This window comes from Zosterops lateralis, assembly GCF_965231275.1.
Source record: "Zosterops lateralis genome assembly, chromosome: 4".
Taxonomy (NCBI): domain Eukaryota; kingdom Metazoa; phylum Chordata; class Aves; order Passeriformes; family Zosteropidae; genus Zosterops; species Zosterops lateralis.
The window spans coordinates 40,211,577-40,224,107 of NC_139765.1; the positions used below are offsets into that span (position 1 = coordinate 40,211,577).

The 12,531-nt window shown below is 39.9% G+C and overlaps 1 protein-coding gene across 10 annotated transcripts in view; it reads left to right on the top strand.

Moving 5' to 3' along the window:
- The window catches only part of GRIP1 (glutamate receptor interacting protein 1), a gene marked incomplete at its 5' end in the record, with an annotated part of 314,511 nt that extends 302,042 nt beyond the window's left edge, over positions 1–12,469 (top strand). For 6 of the 10 annotated variants that reach the window (XM_083859440.1, XM_083859441.1, XM_083859443.1 and 3 more), the window contains 5 exons: positions 1,294–1,405; positions 1,550–1,594; positions 3,971–4,204; positions 10,686–10,832; positions 11,903–12,469. In XM_083859440.1, the coding sequence (XP_083715566.1) occupies positions 1,294–1,405; positions 1,550–1,594; positions 3,971–4,204; positions 10,686–10,832; positions 11,903–12,139 (775 nt within the window). In that variant the 3' untranslated portion in view covers positions 12,140–12,469. The remainder of the gene's footprint in view (positions 1–1,293; positions 1,406–1,549; positions 1,595–3,970; positions 4,205–10,685; positions 10,833–11,902) is intronic. The other 4 variants (XM_083859436.1, XM_083859438.1, XM_083859444.1 and 1 more) reach the window with 2 other exon arrangements.
- Between the last annotated feature and the right edge of the window lie 62 nt (positions 12,470–12,531).

Here is a 12,531-nt window from a genome sequence, read left to right on the forward strand (position 1 = left end):
ATTGCTGTATCTATTGCAATATCTTAGAAGAGACACTGATGCTAGGTGGAGAATCATTGCAATAAGAGATTGAAATGGCTGACCATTGTCTGCTTGACTGATTGTAGCTGTAAGAAAGCATCTCTGAGGCAGAGTGTCGTGTGTGAAGCATTCAAGCCGTCCTCCCTTGTGCTGGGCAATTCTCCTATTTAAAAGCTATTCTGTAAACAGAATCACATTCACGCTATTCTCAGTAATACATTGTTTGTGAAGCAAGGCCTCAGATGCTTCCATAATAGTGTTTGCTCTGTTTATGTGCTGTTAAGCACCACTAGCTGCACTCCATGGGCAGCTGCTCCAAAGTAACAGCTTGCTGCCACCAAAAGGGCGAATTGTCACTTTCCCTCCTCATCCTTCTTCCCCTCTGCCTTTCACATAATCAGCCCTCTCCCACGCAGCAGCTCTGATGCTTGTGTGAACCTTTACTGAGCTGCTTCCCCTTGCTAAGACAGAAAAACCTCCTGCTTCCCTTCCTGTATACACACATACTCAGTAAAGGTGTTGCTTTGGGCTGTGTCACCGCAGCCCAGAGCTGTTGTTTTTATCAGACTTCACTTGCTGAGGAACTTCCTTGAGCATCACTGCCACCAATATGTGCTCAAGAGTGCTTTTAATAAGACTTTGGTGCATTTATGAAACACCAGAGACCTAAGTTTCCATGCAAGACAGTGGCATCCCTGAAAGTTCCTCTGTGTTTTTGTATGAAATGATTGGATCAGTTTATATTATGGCAATCAGGTGGGCTTAAATTGATAAATGCAGCTTAGGCTGAAGGAATCAGGTAAAAAGCACCACCAAGCCTCTTTTGTGCAGAACGGTGTTTGCAAAAAAAGAGGACTCTTTCCATATTGCCTGGGAGAAGTCTGTGAGGTTGAAAGGTTTTATTGCAAATACTTGTTGCACGGAGCAGCTCCACATACAGCTACTGGTTGATTCATTGATTTTCATAGGGAGGTCCCGGTTTCAATCCAGTAAAAATGTGTATTGAATTGTTCTTGGAATCCATGTATCTCCTTACTGAACAACTCGCTGCTCAGATCCTGCCAGCTGCTAGTGACTGCCAGGTTATGAGAAGGCTTGTCTGCCATGTGCTCTGCATGTCCATCCAGCCTCTCCTGATCAGCGACTCTTCCCCACTCTCCTGCATAACGTTCTGTCATTCAAGTTGCAGTCTGTGGCAAGGCACGTGTGTAATATATATTTTTAGAGGGGGGGAAAAGTCCACATTTTTTTAACTTCTCATTGTAAATCTAGCTTCACAGGTACCCATGATAACACCGAGGCTGACCAGGAGGAAAATTTCTGGTCTCAGGCTCTGGAGGATTTAGAGACCTGTGGCCAGTCAGGAATTCTGAGGGAACTAGAGGTAGAACAATCTTAACCTTTCTTTCCAATTATAGAGAAATATAATGATTTTGGTTTGGTTTACATTCATTTTATTTTCTCCTTTGTTCTTTTAAGTTGCACTAATCACACCAATTCATTTAAAAGCTTTAACCCCTCTCCACAGGACAAGGCTGACAGGCGTCTGTGTTTGAGAAACATGACTCTCTTGGTACCTACCCTTTACCTTTATATTTTTGCTTGTGCAGCTGCCTCCCTTGCCCCTAACCAGAGCTGTTTTCTTTTCTGCAATGCAACCAAAATTCTATAAACATGTTCACCCCAGTGCTTTTGACTTGCAGCTTCTGCTGTGCATAACCTTCGATGCTGTCTGTACAGGCAGCAAATGGCACAGAACTCCTAAGTGGGCATAACCTTCCTGCAGCAATACATTCCATTCTCTGACAGACGCTTCATGCAGCTTTTCTTAGCATGTTGTAGATTGTCTTTTAAATTGAAACTTAATTTGATTAAGATGAACATAAAAGAAAATCAGCATTTCAAAATGTTTACCTATAATCGCACCACTCTGAAAGAAAGAGAAACTGCTAATTTCCGTATTTCGTCCTTAAGTTCATTACAAATCTAACCATGCTTTGTGTTAGATTGTGCTGAGGACATCAGGGGAAGAAAACAAAGACAGAGTAACCTGGGATTCTTTAATTTTCTAATCACCTTTTCTCTAAGTTATCTAATCAGATCAATTACCATTATACTGCCAATTAAAGCTACAGAATGAAAGGCTCTAAAATATTTTCTTTTATGTTCTTTTAAATTCCTGGAGCTGCAAAACTGGCAGAATCTCATTTTCATTTTTCTGTTATAAAAAGTCCTTTAGCAGCCAGGAGGAATGTGAATCGCGTAACTGGGTGAAAGTTTTCCAGTTCAGATTAATTTACTTCCTCAGATTTATGGTTTTTGTATTGCACGTATGGGTAGCAAAATGTGATTCTCATATATTTGTTATTGAAAACCAAAGAAATATAGGAGAAAATGTTATACTGGTTTTATTCCATAGTTAGATATGGTTCAGTACTGCAGGCTTTTATTGCAGTTTTCAGTATTCAGAACATAATAAAAGGATATGGAAATAGATAATTCCAAAAGGGAAGTAGGTCATCTGTGCTGACCAGAATTCAGTTACTTCAACACACTGAATTTTCCTCAGCCTTTCATAAAAGTGAAATTCAGAACTGTAGATGTCCCATTTATAGCATTGCCTCGCTGCACAACCCCCAGCTCTGAAAAAAAAGCCAGACTCATTTGGTGTGACAGGATGCTGAGAGTGGCCATGCCTCTACTTTATGAAGTACCATGGCGTAGTCAAGGACTCCTTATCATTTTTCATTTCAAGGTCTTCAGCCGAAGAGCAGAGAAGGCTGTTGTTTGCCAAGTCCTGTGGCTGCTTTTGCTCCATCATGCAGTAATATCCATCATTACTGAGCACAAAAGAATGTTATGGCTACAATCCATTATCTCATAGTGAAAGTAGTGCTGGAGCTGTGAGAAGGAAGGGTGACAGACATGCTTACCAGAGTTACAGGCAAGCATTTACTTGTCTGTTTTGCCCTTAGTTTTTACTTTTCCCATTCAAGCAGGCTGTCTGCATTCAGTCCCAGTCAGAGTTAAGGTTATGGTTTTTAAACTTCCCTTTCCAGTTGTCTATCAGAAGGGATAATAAATAGGAAATTCAGCACACCCTGTCCCCACAGTGGCTGTGCCAAAGTGCATATGCCTCCCATTCCCCAGAGCAGAAAATCTTTCCCAAGGGAGAGGGCTCCTTGCTGTGCATGGATGTTTTTCAAGTTCAGTCTGTTCCACCGAGTGGGAGAGGTAATTCCTGTCATCATCTTTCATGATTTTATTCTCCATGTATTCTTGCATCTAAAACAAAAGGCTGTCCTTTCCTGAGATTAAACCCAGCAGTGAGACCTGGGCCAGTATTAGTGCTCAGCTGAGGCAGTCGCTCTTGCAGTGTGCATGTCATGCAAAGTTTCTTTCCAGGTAGTGAGCTCACCTGCACTGAGTTTTCCCTGAGCTTGGGGTAGTGTCCAGGCACTCTGCCCATGCTGGCTCTAGAGCTCCCTACATACTCTGCTGACTCACACTTTTTTATCTTGCACACACAGTCTGAATTGTAAATGCCTTCCTGTAGTTCCAATTCCAACAAATGCAATTATGCCACAACTTAGATGTTGTTTTATTTATGTGTAAAACATTTTTAAAATAAGCAATTACACTACATACTCTTCAGTCTGCCAGGGGACTGGCTTACAAGCATAGCCATTCTGGTGCTCAGTATTTTAGTTTGAAATGCCATCTGAAAACTTTTGCCCATAGGGTTCATATATTGTTGTTGTGTTTCATTGTGGTCCTTTATTTTATAGTGACTTGCAAGCAGATTGAACATCTATCCTCTTGCCTTTTGCTGTGCCCTGAGTGATTGTGTTCTAACAAAGAATAGAGGTGTTTTTCCTGCTGCTATGAATTAACCACTTACTCAACCCACATTGTCTGTTACAAATTAACCTGTTCATTAATGCTCTAGGCCACAATCATGTCAGGAAGTACAATGAGTTTGAATCATGAAAACCCACAACCTCGTAACCAGCTGGGAAGACAAGCCAGCTTCCAGGAAAGAAGTTCTGTAAGGCCACATTACAGTCAAGCTACTCGTAGCAACACATTGCCTTCAGATGTGGGGAGAAAGTCCATGGTTCTGAGAAAATTTAAGCAAGAAATGAAAGAAATCATGTCACCAACTCCTGTGGAGTTACACAAGGTCTGTAATTTTTCTTCTGACAGTTTTGAAATAATATATTCAGCACAGGAACTCTAATTATATGGCAACACAGTAAGCACTTTTTATAATGACTCCACAGATGTAATTTGTGGGCCGTGCATATTAGTTCTTACAAACACATTAATGATAGATCCTTCTGGGGGAAAACAAATGAATAAGATGCATCCTTGTCTACTATTTCATTTTACAATAAATCCTCAAAAGGCACTGCTCTTTTGAAAGGAGCATCCACTGGTAATTTGAATTGACAGGACCAATAACTCTGCAAAATGTGTTCATTAAGAAAGCAAAGTTTAATTTCTAGAAAATACATTTCTTCAGGAAATTACTCAGGAGGGTTTGGGGATCCCCTAGGTCCTTTTTTAAATTAACACTCATTTTGAATCAAATACAAGAGATTCAATGTACATAATATAAAATGTTATTTCAAATTAGGTATTGCTTCTTTTCTCTTTATAATTCTTTTGCTCTAAAAAAGGATAAATAATCTTCAGACTATGCCATTTTTCACTGCTTGAGATGGTTGAAATCACTCAGTGATATGGAGGTGGCACTGTACTGCAAGGAAGTACTGGATAAAGTATCTTTAGATATGCACAGCAAACACCCAGCCACTTTAGGTCTCGAGTCCAGTGAGGCCATAAGAGCAAGCAGTTTCCAAAACTTTGAGGGACATTATAATGTGTTCTCCCTGATAGGAATGAGCATCCCATTTCCTGCACTCATCTTCCTCTTAAAGGTCTGAGATAGTTCCAGAAAAGAGGCAGAACACAGGGGAATTTCATTAATATGTCACCTGGTCATTCTCAAGAGGTTTGGGTTGGTTTCTAATCCCTGTGGATTTGCCTGAGTTTAGTCTGTAGTTCAGCTGAGTTCAACAATGTAAGGACTTACTGAGTGTGGGCTAAATGAATGTTTATAGAAGGTAGTAGAGAATTGATCTCATATATGGGAAATTAATTCCTTGCCAGTGTATATGATCAATAAGGATGTATTGTGATAGTTTTAAGATATTCCTATTTCCAGTTTGATGTGATCAGTGGAAGTTAGGTACTGTGCTCAGTTTTTCTGAGTGGTGAATAAATGTGAAATATAAAACCAAAGTATGCCAGTAGGCATTTCACACTGGGCACATTCAACAAAGGCACAGTTCTGGATTACAAAGCCAGCCTTTCATGTTAAAATAAATCATTACTTGGAAAGTCATCAGATTTCTGTTGAGTCAGTGGTATTCTGTGATAGTAACTAGCAGTAGAGTCCTGAGCAGTTCAAATAACCTGTCCATGAGCATTCTCTTGCTTCAGCTGACTATTTTTAACATTGCTTTGACCTTTCCTTTGAGTAATTTCCAGATTTTGATCAGACAATATATCCAGTTTTCCCTTGTCTGCTGAAGTGATGCTGAGTTTGCTTTTAATGTCTGTTCTGTCACCCAGAATAGAGTCATTTCCTCTCTAAAAATCTAAACATTGACCCTGTACTGAGGATTTTCCAAATCCGTACAGTCATTCAAGAAAAATAGAAACTAATGACTGAATCTTATGGTCTGATTCCCCAAAGTGAGGTTATACCCCTATGACACATGCAGGTTAGCCCAGGCAGCATGGACTGCTTTTTATCTGAGCAAGTTCTTACTTGTTTGTTTTCCTGCTGGCTCTTGTGTAGCAGTGTGCCTGCTACTTCCTCTCATGTATTCATGTCCATTTTTGTATTAGACCTCTAGTTTAACACTAATAACCTGTTCCTTTGGACAGCTTGTTCAATCAGAGTTTTCCACAAGAGCCGTAATGCCACGGGAATGACTTGACTGTCAGGGAAATGCCTTGGTTGAAGTATTTTTCATATATCCTCTTGCTGGCAATGTCTTCTGCAGGCAAATGTCTTAATTAGGTGGGCCACTGAAAAACAGGAAGATTTGGAAAACTGTGAATGTATGGGCAGTTTTGAGATACAAGCTAAGACACAATTGTCTAAGACCTCCCTTGGCAGGTTCTCAAGCATGTACTTTGACTACATGCTGCTGAGCTTTCCCAGTTTCATGGGCAGGGCAGGGCAGGTGCCTTTGTTCTGTGTCAGTGCGGTGAGTCTGCGTCCCTGCTGAGGCAGGGCCTGTGTGCCCAGAGGTCAGAGTTCACTTTGCAGCAAGGTAACCTGAACTCTTCACTGCTCCCTCTTTCTGCATTGCATTCACCAGTTCTGCACTTGAACTATCTTTGTCCTGAGGAAACTAGGATTGAGATAAGTGTCTTACAGATCTCTTCAAACATTTGTTCTAGATGGCTTAATAACATTTAATTTAGCTGGATAGTGTATTGCTATATCAGTATCCAAATTTAATGAATGCCTTTAATGATTTTGTCTACTTAGGTAATCATATAGATTAATATTTTTCTAAAAATCATAGCAGACCATTTTTTAGGAGTTTCATAGAGCACACATTCCTCTGAGAGCAAAAATATGCACTAGGATCAGATAATTTTTCAATATTATTATTGCAAGTAGTCATTAACCTAAAATTACAGGCAGTTAAAATATCTCAATAGCTGATCTGTGCAAGATGTATGAATTTAAATTAAGCATTTTCCCATAGATTTGATAGGGAAAAGAGGATAGGCACAGACTCAAAATGTATAAGCTTGTGTTTTAACTTTGTAACTATTTAATTGCTTATGAAATATGAATCAGATTTCCAAATCCACTTTCTTTTTCCCTTATGCTCCAGATGTAAGTTCAAAAGTCTAACAAATCACCCAAATGGAGATTTTGCTATTGAGATCAGACCTTCCAAGGAGTTGTGATCAGCAGTACAGATAAACCAGTATGATTTAGGTGTTGTGTGAATTGTCTGCAGTTCTATTCCCTTCAGAGAGGACTGCTGCAAATCAAGATGAGGAACCTGTGGTAGGGTTTTGTCCATACCCATTATTAAATAGAATTTGAGTATTCTCTGCTATATTCAGTATATTCAGCAGAGCTTTTATCAAATATTCTCTTTGAAGAATAGATGTTGCCCTAGGAAGAATTAGCCCCAAAATTATAACCTCTAATACAAAAGAAAGTTGTCTGTAGATTACTTCTATCTGAAAAATGACAGCTGTCAAACACACAACAAAGTTAAATTCCTACCTCATCCCTGAAGCAAGCATCAGTTTCTTTAAGTTCCAAGCTCCTGTTAAACACAGCAGAACTCAGGAGAAGATAGCCATAAGGGAAGCAATTTATAAATCTAGGATCTCTAGCTCTGAACAACCACAAACATCAGAAAATATTTTGAAATGTGTAAGTTGTGATTGATAAAACACTTCAGATTATCATTTCCAAAGTCTGTGCCCCTCCTTGTCCCCTGCCTTGCTCACTCCATTGCAGTAACTTCCCACTGACCCTCTAGAGCAAAACTCCTCTTTCATGCCCTTTATCATTTGAAATGCTCCAATTTTTGTCTCACAAGGTGGGCATGAAGTAGCATGTGCATTATTACAGACAAGATACAAGTTAAGGTGAGTTAATGTATAATGGCTCTTCCTGTAGATGTCCAGAGCTGAATTTGTATGTGTTCTGATTGCTGATAGATCACTCACTAAAAACAGCAAAAAAAGCAACACTATCATAGAACATATGAATGGGACTACCATCCGGGGTGAGTTAATTCTCCACTCCAGTTTGGCTTTCAGAAGGTCTTGACTGTAATAGTGTCCAGTTTGGGATCTGAAACTTAAAGAAAGATGTTGACCATATGGACAAGGTCCAGAGAAAAATAAGTTTTATTTCACATCACTGCAGAGAAAGACAGAATAAAGTGATCTTGTTCTATGTGGATGGCAACAGGCTTAAGTCTCAGCAAGGGTGATTTAGTTTAGACCCAATGGAAACATTGGAAGGACTGGAAGGGATTACTTTAATCAACTGTGGAGTGTCAATCATGGGAGATTTGAAAAAGTGGGACAGATAAATGTATCTCTGAAAGGGCTTGGGTGCAGTTGATCTTGTCTTAGGACAAGAATACAATCTAGATGACCTCGGAGAGTCCCTCGTTTCATCTGCTTTTGTAGTTCATCTGGGGCTGGATCCAGCTCCATTTGACTCCAGTGGCTGAAGAAGGGGAAAGAAAAGGAGTAAGTGGAAAAGGGAAGTTCCTTTTAAAATTTGTGCCACCTGTGCTAGAACAGGACAGAGTATTGCAAGTCATCTTCTCTTAGGCATGGTATCCCCTTTTTACATGAACTTTTCAAGGCTTCATTAAGAAGCAGTTAACTTGAAGCACTTCTGTCCTTTGTGATGATGGGGATACAATGCTAGAAGAGAATTTGGTCTAGAAGGATGTTGGTCCAGAGCTAGTTATTTTTAAATTCTGCCAGGAAGTGCACATGAATCTGTCAGTAAAATGTATCTCCCTGCTTTATTTTTTTATTTTAGTCTTGCAGAATGGTGGTCTTGCAGCACTTCTGTAGCAGCCTCAAACACCCTTTTCATCAAAGCCATGTTAAACATGCTGTGATATCACAAACAAAAGCCTCTGTTCATAAAAAATTACTAGAATTTCCCCAGAGTACTGCTGATACAGCATCTGTTGATACAAATTAAAATCACTCTATTATGAATTATTGTGAATTTGCAGATAGGTTTTTCAGTAGCTGAAATGCCCATTGACTCCTGAAGTCCATGCAGGGATGGAGGACATGACAGGTTCACCAAGAAGTCATCTTGGGGGAGGATGGAGGAAAAGAAGGCAAAAATCTTGAACACCACAGTCCCTGCAGTATGAAATGACAGATTATACCCAAAAAAGTCACTGGCAGGAAGAAAGGTTTTAGCTTAGTTAAGGGGACTTAAGGTGTGGCTTTCTGCTTTGCAGTGCTGTTCAGGGAGAGAAAAACACAGGAAGCAGATGAGCTGGGGTAAAGTAAGGGGTGAACACCCGGTGAGGGTGTTTGTGCTCCCCACGGCACAAGGCACTGATGTTTTCACAGCAGCCCTGCAATGCACCATCCACATCTCCAGAGAAAATGGTGCCATTTTCTGCTGCAGCCCCTGCCCTTGTATCCAACTTCTCTCAACTGCTACCCAGGACAGCTACCAAACTTACTAGTGAATATGATTTCCTTCTGGTGAAAGCAGGGCTGATACACCCCTAAACTAAAGTCAAGAAAAACACAGAGAGCAGGAAAGAAACTTGAACCCCAAATTCTTTACTCCTGTTTCGAGGCAATCTGGTCTGTTCTGGCACATATTTTCACACTGGCAATTAAGACAGGAGCTCAGCAGCTTTCTGAAGGCAGCATCCAGCAGTGCTATGCCCTGGCATCCTTCTGTGAAATACTGACCAAGCCCTCAGCCTGCTTTGAGCAGAACACTGAACTAGAGACTTCCCAACATCTCCTTCAATTCAAATGATTCCGCAATTCAGAAACATCAGGAAGGAATTCAATGGCTGGTGCATACACAAGGGTGTGACACATGGAACATTATTTGTACCAAAGCATTTTAAAATTTTGGAACAGTAAATGTCATTTTTATCAGCCAAGGTGTGATAAAACCAGTGCATTTTGAATTCAAGGTGAAACATGCTACAGAACTAAAACCAAAGGTTTAACTGTGCAACTGTATCTGTGCAAAGTGGCACACCACTCACAGGATTTACTTGAATAGGTCAGCACCCCTGGTGTGAGGGAGGACCAAGAGAAAATAAAAATGTAAGCATGCCATTTATCCACAAAAAAGTCTATCTTTATCTGTCAAATAGCTGAATTCACAAAACTATCTATGAGGACTTGTCTTCTGAACACCTGAAAAACCTTCTCCTGACTGTTTTATTATCTTCTATTTCCTGCTTTTGAATGGCCACCTCGTGGTTATGTAACTGTTAGAACACTGCCTGCAAGCTCTTTCAGAAGGAGCCTTATTTGTACTTCCCTAAAAGATTGCATTATAACTCTTATACTGAGCACTTCTGAGGTTAGGCTGTACAGGGTGGACCACTGCCAGGCCAAAACCAGGCAGTCTAGAGCTTACACTGACAATCATCTTTGTTCCCTTGATTGCAAGATGCAACACCAGTTGTTTGGTTGAGGCCAGGTCTTCATACTTGAAGCAAAAGTAAGCCTTATCTTGTACTCAGATCCTGACAGAGATCCTGACAGAGTAGAGAACAGAGAAAAAAACACTAAGAATCAAAATGTGACACCAGAAAAGGTGGGCTAAATACCACAAATTTCCAGCTGTCAAGCAGAAGTGAAAAGGGCTGTTTATTTACAGAAGAATAAGGTGGCTTCTGAGAATATTAACATAATGTCAAATTGGGGACAACTTTAATACTGTAAGTACCAAATAGTAGGTAAGTGATCACTCTAAAGTAAAAAAAAAATAATGACCAAAACCATCCTAAGAAGAAAACCTGCCTCATGCTTGTAGAAATGAGGACAAAGGGTTTTTTCATTCTCATCACATCATCTCTCCTCCACAGGTAACTTTGTACAAGGACTCTGATGGAGAAGACTTTGGGTTCAGTGTCTCAGATGGTTTATTGGAAAAAGGAGTGTATGTTAAAAACATTCGACCAGCTGGCCCTGGTGATCTGGGAGGTTTAAAACCATATGACAGACTTCTACAGGTAATGTTTCTGGCACTGTGCAGGTTTGCCATGAAGGGACATGACATACAGATTACTTTGTAAAAAGGTTTATAACCACACTGGGGGGTATTTGGGTATGTGTCTTTGGAGATGTGATTGTAGAAAACTGCAGTTTTGCGGTTTTGTTACTTGGAATAGCCCTGTAATCTACATTGCTTATTATATTTTAAATAATGTGCACCACTGTTTGTTTGTATTTCTGCTGGAAAAGGATGTGCGTAGGGAGACCAGGAAGGAAAAATGACCATAACTGCTCTGCACCATAGGCTGTGCTGTGTAGATTTCTTGGATTTCTTTTCTTGGCAAGAAAAGGCAACACTTCATGGAGCTTTGGACTTATATGCAGTACCACCAAAGCTGGATTTTCCTATGTAGTCAGGTTTATAGAAACAAATTCTTTCAGAATGCTAGATATTTTAGAACTCCAAAGGAGATATACAAATTCTCATTAAGAAGCTGGAATTTCCCACAGCATTTCTAGACAGATTTTTCTTTTTTGCTTTTCTTGATACCAACCTGAGAATTATTTCTGTGTTTAATCCAAGTGTTGACTGACATAGTTGGAATAATGTAATACTCACTCAGCACCACACTTACCACAGTGCCAAGTTGGACTATGATGAAAAAGCCAAATTATTTCTCAACTAGCCTAATAAAATACTTTATATAAATTTATATATATTAGCTAAAAGCAGAGAAAACCTGAACTGAAATTTCATATGTGTTCTGATGCATTTAAATTGATGAACACTACGAAAGACAGAAAAACTATGTGCTGTTAAATGTCATTATTGAAGCAAGCATTGTGAAAGCTGGCAACTGCCAGCACCAGCGTAAAAATACCCCACTTCAGCTACATTCTGTTTAAAAGTGAGTAGGAAACTTAACTGATGACTTCAGACCAGACATCAGGGTTAAATAGTCTTATATTGGGCAATTCTCTACTTGGAATAGTTAAACTCCATAGACTCAAGGATAAATTTGTTTCTCATATGATCTCATTTTTATTTCCTAAAATGGTAACAAAATTCAATCTTCTCATCAATCAGGTAAACCATGTTCGCACCAGAGACTTTGACTGCTGTTTGGTTGTGCCCCTCATCGCAGAATCTGGCAATAAGCTGGAACTGGTCATTAGCAGAAACCCACTGGCATCTCAGAAAGGAAGCTCAGAACAACACACATCAGGGAGCGGGGAGTGGAGCGACCCGAACGCTGCCTTCCTTCAGCAGAGCGGGCACACCAGTCTTAGTACGGAGACACGGGATCCTACAAACACCTTATAGCAGAAACCAATGGAGTGGGACACTCGGTAACAAAAGACAATTATGGTGCTAAATCCATTCAAGATTTCTCTGAGATTGAGGCTCAGATGCTGTACAGCACTGAAAAGCACAGAAGGTCAGTTGGTCTGTCTCAAGGCTTCTATTAATCCATGGTTATTTTGGAAATAGTTTCATTCTTCATTAAGTCAAATCATTCCATTCTAAACGATCTAGGCTTAGTAACAGTAAAAAAATACATAAGGGCCTTTTTTTTCCCCAAATAAGAAACTGGGGAGATGTTTTAAACATGACCTAAATGTTCTTCTCCCTTCAGCAGCAGCAGCTGTTTGAGGGAAAAACATGGAGTTAACCTCTGCTAAGAAACAGTAGTATCCAGGTTATGCATTTTTTAA